Raw genomic sequence first — 8,471 nt, 5'->3', positions numbered from 1 at the left:
TTAGATTGTTGGGTTTAGCACCGGCAATAACCATCTGGTTTTATATATAAGCTAGAAATAAAAAGAGTGACCTTTCTTTGATCTAGAATCTCATTTTTTAATTATTTGCTTTTCCTTTTTTTTTTTTTGCGTTTCTCACTTATTATAATTCATTTATTATAACAAAAAGTTTGAATTTTTCTTTGAGAGACATAAAAACGTTGTCATTCATTGCGTTTACTTACCTATTTACTTTTGAGTATTTAATTGCCTCAACTTCCCTTATAAAATTCAGAAGTCATTTTTAAAATTCTTTTAATTACGTTAAATGTGCTATCTTAAAAGTTTTTGGATAATGAAGAGTTTTTATATACTCTCTTTGTTCCTAATTAATTATCTATTTTTGAAAATGATAGAACTTTTTGAAAATTTTTTAATTTTTAATTTATTTATTTTATAATTAATAACGATAAAATGATAAATTTAATATATTCATAACTATTTTCTTAATATGTGTGTCAATTTAAAAATAAACAAATAAATTAGAAACAAAGAGAGGAAGATGTGAGTCGAAAGGTAGGCATATTCAAAAGGATGTTGAATTAAGTTGGACACACTAAAACAAAAGTAGGATTTAGTGGCAATTATTTATTTAGTGACAATAATATAATTGCCACTAAGTAGTAATTTAAAGCTACTATTAGCGGCAATTAAAAAGTAACCCTGAATAACATTTAGTTTTAAAGGCCAATAGAAAGAAATATCTTCTTTTACCCAAATTCTCTTAGTCAATTTTTACTCCATTCTCAAGTTTTTGGAAGTCACGATGGATTTGAGCTCTGAAGCCTCCGTTGATTTGAAGCTTCCTTCAGTGGCTACTAAGGATTTGAGCTGAAGCACGCATCAATTTTTCTTTCTGCTTGAACTGAAGTGCACTAAGAGGTAATATCTCTTTCTCGATCTCTCATTGTACTTGTTAATCCTCATTTTCTCTGTAATTTTGTTTTATTGAATGCTTACATGCGTATGCTATCAACTTATAATTATGTTTTCTTCTGATTTGGTTATAATTTTTTTAAATTCGTTTACAAGTTAAACTTGGGTTTGATTAATTTGTGATTGATTCGAAAAGCTTCAACTGTAACTCATTTAGTAGGATTTTGATGTTAAACCTAAATTAACCCAATGAAGGTGTTACGTACAGCTAGAAATTCTGCTTTTGTAATGAACTAAAATCATCAAATTTACTGTAACACTGGATGAATAGGAAAAATGACCATTTTTTATACCAAAAGGTATCTTGTGGGATTAGTAGAGGGTTTTCACTTTCCTCCAAGCATGGATGTACTTAAGCCTCTTATCAAGCATCAACTTTTGCTGTCTATAAACAGACCGGAATATTTGGAAAAATTCCTCTGTGAAAAGATCCCCTGCAGCTCTGAAATTCTTCAGTTCCTCATAAGGTCTTAATGTATCTATTCCATTCAATCCCACTTTTCTCTTCAAATTGTTGAAGTGCTACAATTGACAACCCCGAGCTCGTTTTAGGCATTTCTCTAAAGCAGCAAGGAAATCCAAACTTATTTCTAAATTCTGCTGCATATACGTTTCTTATATCATTGTGGTTGGAGATTGAACACACACACTCTCTCTCTCATTTGAGTTATAGGAGAACTTGGTTGTAAGAAAACAGTAGGTATGCGACGATTAGTGTTAGGACACTCTGAAACCTGCATGTTGCTTGTTCCTTAAGGTGAATCCTGTGTAACTAAGTAATACTTCTCTTAATGCACTCTTTTGTGAAAAATCAGGTAAAGTGCTACTGGTAAGTTATAATTTGTTTGTTGTATAAGTTAGTTTGACGTAAGATGTAATATGTAAAGCTGTTGAATGTCTTTTGGTAAGTAGTTTCCAATGTAGTCTCTATTGGTGAGCTTTGACATGGCTAAGACAAGCTTATACACTATATCAAGAACTACTATGTTGATTATTTGATCTTTATGCTAATTTTTTTTTGTAATTGCAGAAAAATAAGGAATATCTTGAACAATCATGGAGAATTCTAGAAATAGAAGATGGATGGATTACAGTAGAGTCAGTAAAGAGTATTTAGATGGAGTAGAAAATTTCCTAAACCATGTATTTCGTGAAAACCATAATGGAGGAACAATTTCATGCCCTTGTACAAAATGTGTGCTATACTATCAAGTAAATAGGGCAGTGGCATATGATCATCTCATGCTGATACTCATGCCAATATTCTGCTCATACAAAATACAAATGTTGATTTTCTGCTTATACATGGAGCATTACATGTTTGAGATACTATATTTGGACAAGATGGTAAGGCCTTCCTTGTTGTTCTTGCATAATTGATTTATTGGACGTTGTTGTTCTAACAAAGTTGGACAAGTTGGCATTCCTTCATATCTGGGCGTTCATTTGGATCCTCATTCTAGCATTTTACTGCTAAGTCTGTGATGTTATTAGCAAGCTCATCATTATCTTCTCTATTTCGTCAAATTTTAGTCACCTGGTCTTAGTGAGTAAGATATGTAATTGTCATTTCAATTTATAGTCATCTAACCATCTGTCGCTATATGTGTACAGTGGTATACTCGTTCAAATGGTGAACTTGTTCAAGGAATGACAGACTGATCCAGGGAGCTGCACATTTTGCATTAGGGAAAAAAACAGTGGCTTTATTGCTTTATTTTCTCCATTGTTGAACATAATTTTTCTATTTTGATAATTCATAGTTTCTTTTACTGCTAACGAGATTAGAAAGTGAATGTGATAAAGATTGTTTGATCTTATTTTATGTGAATGACATTGTTTTGAGTTTGGTAATTCTTTTTTATTACCTTCGAACTTATTTCTCTTGTAAATTTTATTTATGATGTTATAAAAGAGGGTTAAATATGTCAATTATGGTGAATTTATGATCAATTTTAAGGCGTTACGATAATTTAGTGACAATTATTATCTTTACCGGCAAAAGCAAAAGCCACAAATATGTTTGTTTCTAAGGTGGCTTTAATGACAATAGTAAAGGCCGCTAAATAAATGCCGCCAAAAGTAATTACTTTTAGTGGCAAAAATAAGAGTCTTTACCGGCACTCGACATAAATGTCATTAAAGGCTTTAGCGTCATTGGATCCAATGACATTCAATCAAATGCCGGTAAATGTATTTGTGACATTAAATATTGCCACTAAAAGAAAAATTAATTGCCACTAAGTCTTTTTTGGTGTAGTGACATTCCTTTTATTTTGATTTAGTTATCGTTTGCTTATATTTATAATTAATATGCACTAATTTCTTTTTTCTTTCAAAATATACAAAAAATGATACTTCCGCTGTCCCATTTTATGTGATTCTTTTCGTTTTTTGAGAGTCAAATAATTTAACTTTGATCGGACATTTGCGTATAGAATCTTCAAATTTTTTGAAATGAAATTTATATTGGTAAACTACATAAAAAGTACTCTAAGTCAGAGTAATTGATAATTCAAACTGTTAAAAGGATCTATGAAAAACTTATAGTCAAAGATAGACTTATTTGAATCTCGAAATACGGAACGTGTCACATAAAATGGGACGAAGAGAGTATTATTTATGTTAAACTAGTTTAAGAGAAAATTGTATCACACGTTCATGATTCTTTTTAATTTAAATAGTAGTGTAGTATTTTAACCGTTGCAATTAATGGTAATACATTGAAGAAGAAAAAAGAAGTGAAGTTACTCTTATTATACATTAACCAAAGTTATTGAACATGCATTTTATTGTTTACAAGGAAAATCTTTATTTTTTTCATACATGAAATACGGATGTTATAGTGAAACAAAATAGTTTATAAGAAATACAAAGATTACATAAAAAGTATTTTTTTAAAAGAAATTGTAAATTTGTGGAAACAAAATATAATTTTCTTAATAAATTTGTCAAATGAGGTGAAATTTTTTTCAACGCATTTGATTTATAATTTACATGAAATATTCTAAAACCACATGCTGAGCAGTCAAGTTCACTAGTTATTGCAAAATACTACGAATTCAATAACCAAAGAACGTTAAATGATGTTCAAACATGATTATAGGTCTGAGCAAATTAAACCTCTTAAGTGGTGGAGTTAAAAAAAAATAAAAAAAATTCAAATTTAGTGCAAATGAGGCCTAATGGTCAAGATATTAATGAAATCTTGTATATTTTTATATGGGTTAACAAAGACACAAATATTCCAAGTCACCTTTAATATCCCTTGTTTTGAGCAAATTACATCCACACAAGTCAACATGTAGGGAATCAATGTTTGGACAACCCTAATTTCTACTAATATTTCAACTTGCTCTCTAAATTAGTACAAAGCAGCATGAAACCAAAAAATAACAAGTAAACATATATGCTGGAGGTGAAAAGGAAAGTTTTAAACAGTTGTTAGTACAACGTTTAGGAAATAGTAGCAAATATAAGGAGAGGGCACCAAAATACACAATATCATAACACCTACAAGATGGATAGAAAGCTTAAGTGCCTGCAAAATGGGTGACTTGACTATCTTTCAGGAAACGGGAGTTGTGGCTCGGAAAATTGTCACATCCAGTAGCATTGGCTCAATGCCGTCAATCAGCTCAAAGACACAAGTATCATGCTCTTTTAAATTGTTGTCGATCACAAAGTCCCTCCAACCTGATGATTCCATCTTTGGACAATTTGATTGAATATCAAACAACTTTGCACGCCAACTTCTCCCATTAGAAACTCGTAGATTTACAATGGTTTCCTCTTCAATCACACGTTTCTTGAAAAAGTCAACAGGTATTTCCTGCAAATTGTTACTCTTTTATTGATTTCTATCCTTTAACAGAAAAGAAACAAAAAGAAAAGGTGCACTTGAACCCTCAGGACATCTACCAAAAGACGGTGAATGCAACATCTCTTGACTTGATAACTTACCAATTGGAAGTTTCTGGAGACATAAGCAGGCAGCATAGAAACAGTGAAGTGTGGATTGAAGTACATATCCCGATTCTGCGTCTCCGAGGGTAACATCTTTTTCTTGCCAAGTACTGTCATCTCAGAGGCTGTGGAATCTGAGAGAAACACAGCAACAAACAATCTTTTATAATTCAACGACGTAAGATTCTCTTGTTACTAAACAAGTATTATCCATGAGAGATAACCGTAAAAAAATGGAATGTCATACATTTTCCTTTATAAGATGCAGCAATCAAATTCCCTTCCAAGTCTCCTGTGTCAAGCTTCACATTGTTGGTCTCCCTCCCTTTTACTTTTTCTGCTGCACAAAACAGATTATCTGGTTTTTCAAGCTTCACCCGGACTGGCTGACAACTTGGAGAGGATGCTGGAAGGCCGGGGTTTTGACTTCTACAATATGGAGAATCTGCTACCGGTGTTTTGTTATGCATGTTCCCTCCTTCTTCCCACTGTTCAAGCTTCACGTCTCTGTGTTGCTTACTTCGTAGTGGAAACCTGCAATGTGATGCGTCCAAACTGGTAGCAGTTTTCTTTTCATTATGTTGATTAGTGGTAGTAGATGCTGAGGGATCCCCTACTTTGCTGCGCTCTGCCAAAAAATGACATGGGACGGGGCCGAGAAAAAGAAAGGAAAAAAAACCGTCACCCATCATAACATACTTGAACGTGATGAATCTAACAAAGAACGACTTAACTAACCATGTTACCTTCCGCATCTCCTTTCTCAAGCTTCACATTATTAGCCTTCTTTCTTTTTGCTTTTTGTGCTACATAAAGCAAATCCTTTTCTGCGTTTGTTTTTCCAGGCTTCACCTCTTTCAGTTGCTTGTTTCGCAGTGGATACCTACAATGTGACGTATCAAAACTGGCACTAGTTTTCTTTTCATGATGTCGGACAGTGGTTGTCATCTTAGTTGCTGAGGGATCCGCCACTTGTACTTTGTTACCGTGCTCTGCATTATAAGATGAAGCGGGAAACGGGAGGAAGAAGAAAAATGTCATCCATCATGACATAGTTCAACACAAAGAACAAGTTACTGAACCAAATACCTTCCACATCTCCTTTTACAATCTTCACCTCTTTCAGTTGCTTACTTCGTAGTGGATACCGACAATTTGATGCATCCAAACTGGCAGCAGTTCTCTTTTTAGAGTGCACCTTCGATGTTGAGGGATCCAGTACTACCAGTGCTTCATTGCAATGCCCTGCCAAAAGGATGACGAATAAAAGAAGAATGGCATCCGTATGAAACTCCAAAGAGCAACCAAATACCTTCTTCCACATCTCCTTTTTCAATCTTTACATCTTTCCGTTGCTTACTTCGTAGTGGATATCGACAATCTAAACTAGAAGCAGTTCTGTGCTGATTCATGGTTGTCACCTTCGATGTTGACGGATCCACTACTTCATTGGAGTGCCCTGCCAAAAGGATGACGTGGGAGGAGCATAAAAGAAGGACATCCATCGTAACGTAATCATTCTAACAAAAAAGGAATGTTGTTTTGGCACAAAAATCAAAACAGTAGTCATACCATTTCTTTTACTCTTTTTATGTTTTTGTGTTGCATAGGTCAAATCCTCCCCCACATCTGGTTTCTCAAGCTTCACTCTGTCCCTTTCTGCTAGACAATTAGGGCGGGATACTGGAGGTTCATGTTCATTTGGTCCAGAAAGATATTCAATCTCAGAAGCACTTAAATCAAATATGCAAACAGAGAAATGAGAGTTTCCATTATATTGAAAGAGTAAAAAGTAACCAATAGCAATGGAATAATATTCCTTAAATTGGTTCCATCCATTGTTGAGGTATTTGGTTCCATTTGAGTTTTGCAATAATTCAACTTTCCAGATGGCTCCAGTAGGGACCTCAAGGAACACAACATCACGCAGATCGGCTCCATACTTGATTACAAATTCATCGGGTATATTCTGTAGGATATGAACAAAAATAAATTGAATACAATACATCGGAATTCCTAATTTGGGGGGTTTAGAAATTAGATATTTCAAAAAAAAAATAGAAAAAATTGAATTGCATGGATGAACTTACTAATTTGGAGGCATGAGGAGATAAGATAATCTTGAAGAACTGAGGAGGCATTTCCGTTTTCTTCTTCTTCACTTAGTTTTTTGCTTTTACAAAAGAAACTATTTCTTCTCTCATAGAAAGTAGAGCTAATTTGGTTTTTCTTTTTCGTATTCTACTACACTTACTTCCTCTTCTTCGTATCCCAAGTCCCAACTAAATCTTTTGCTTCATTCTATTTTATGCTTTCCTCTCTCCTAGCCACTTCTACACTGACATAAAAATAATTGTACTTTTAAATTTACATAGTAAATTTATCATTTTATCTTTTATTTATTATAAAGTGCTAAAATTAAAAATTTATAATTTTTAAATTTTTGTATCTTTTTCAAAATAATTAATTGAGAATATTTGTTCAAAAAATAATAGAAACAACTAGAAAAGGAAAATAGATAAGTAATTAAGTTAAAGGGATTATATATTACTATTCTTTCTATTCATGTTTACTCTTCCTATAATTAGGCAAATTCAAACTAAATCGATCAAAATAAATTAATTTTATTTGAGGTGTTATTCTTCTCAGAATCACTAAAGGATCGTTTGGTAGGTCACATTAGAAAAAATTGTTCATGTATTATGTATGGTTTTGTTTAGTATTTTCTATGTTTTAATTTATGTGACTTACTTTCCTCTTCAGTGAGTCCCAAGAAGAATGTCATATTTCTATATTAAGTAACAATTTCACAATAAAATGTCCGTCTTACCCTTAATGAAATGATTCATAGTTACAGAAATTTCTATCATTCATTTAGGACCACAAATTTTAAAAGTTTTTCTTAAACTTTATGTCGAATGAAACTACCTCACATAAAATGGAACGGAGGGAGTACTATGTTTGATAGGAATTTGAGCTTATGTATAACTAATCTGTGGATGAATTATACATCCTACATGGTATTATAGGATGTATTATTAATACCTTCCATTTGGAGGTATTAGTAATACATAGGATATAATACCATGAGATAAGTCTATGTAAAGATAAAAATATCTCCCAAATCATTTTTTTTATTTTCTTAATTTTATGTTTTATATTTGTACTAGTAAATTTAAATAGATTAACTCTCAGATTATTTAGAGAGAGTTATTTGTTATTCGATAAACCCAACACAAATTTGAAATGTGGATTATTTAACATTTACTAATTAAAGAGACAAATATATATATATATATATATATATATATATATTTGTGTGGTTGTCTAGTTTTTCATATTTTGAAAAATTTAAAAACTTAAATGCATATTAAAATTACAACTTACAATTTTGTGTGTAAATATAGATGGTTTATATAATTTTATCATTGTTGACCGTCATTTCAATTTTATTAGTAGATGACTTATATAATTTTATCATTGTTGACCGCCATTTCGATTTTATTAGTAGATGGTTTATCTTTTTGAAT

The 8,471-nt window shown here is 32.1% G+C and overlaps 1 protein-coding gene and 1 long non-coding RNA gene across 2 annotated transcripts; one reads left to right on the top strand and one right to left on the bottom strand.

The window, feature by feature from the left end:
* The first annotated feature begins 712 nt into the window (after positions 1–712).
* On the top strand, positions 713–2,829 carry LOC107027285. The gene is made up of 3 exons (XR_001457753.2): positions 713–921; positions 2,006–2,322; positions 2,590–2,829. It is a non-coding gene; the product is annotated as an uncharacterized LOC107027285 (long non-coding RNA).
* Positions 2,830–4,220: 1,391 nt separating this feature from the next.
* On the bottom strand, positions 4,221–7,254 carry LOC107027163. The gene is made up of 8 exons (XM_015228343.2): positions 7,032–7,254; positions 6,514–6,910; positions 6,254–6,400; positions 6,031–6,186; positions 5,688–5,933; positions 5,189–5,569; positions 4,939–5,075; positions 4,221–4,807 (listed from the first exon to the last, which is right to left on the bottom strand). Exons 1-8 carry the CDS (start codon positions 7,080–7,082, stop codon positions 4,544–4,546), a joined length of 1,779 nt encoding a protein of 592 aa, XP_015083829.1. The 5' UTR covers positions 7,083–7,254; the 3' UTR covers positions 4,221–4,543.
* Positions 7,255–8,471: the final 1,217 nt, after the last annotated feature.

Source organism: Solanum pennellii, chromosome 8 (genome assembly GCF_001406875.1).
Source record: "Solanum pennellii chromosome 8, SPENNV200".
Taxonomy (NCBI): Eukaryota; Viridiplantae; Streptophyta; class Magnoliopsida; order Solanales; family Solanaceae; genus Solanum; species Solanum pennellii.
The sequence above is the reverse complement of the archived record's forward strand: the minus strand, read 5'-3'. Positions and strand labels throughout refer to the sequence as shown.

What these genes read in the sequence shown, in the direction of transcription:
- LOC107027163 (XM_015228343.2), bottom strand. Translation starts at nt 7,082, where the DNA reads ATGCCTCCTCAGTTCTTCAAGATTATCTTATCTCCTCATGCCTCCAAA. An exon ending in TAAAAAGAGTAAAAGAAATG is followed by an intron (nt 6,401 to 6,513) that starts GTATGACTACTG and finishes TCCTTTTGGCAG; the next exon opens with GGCACTCCAATGAAGTAGTG. An exon ending in TGAGAAAGGAGATGCGGAAG is followed by an intron (nt 5,570 to 5,687) that starts GTAACATGGTTA and finishes ATTTTTTGGCAG; the next exon opens with AGCGCAGCAAAGTAGGGGAT.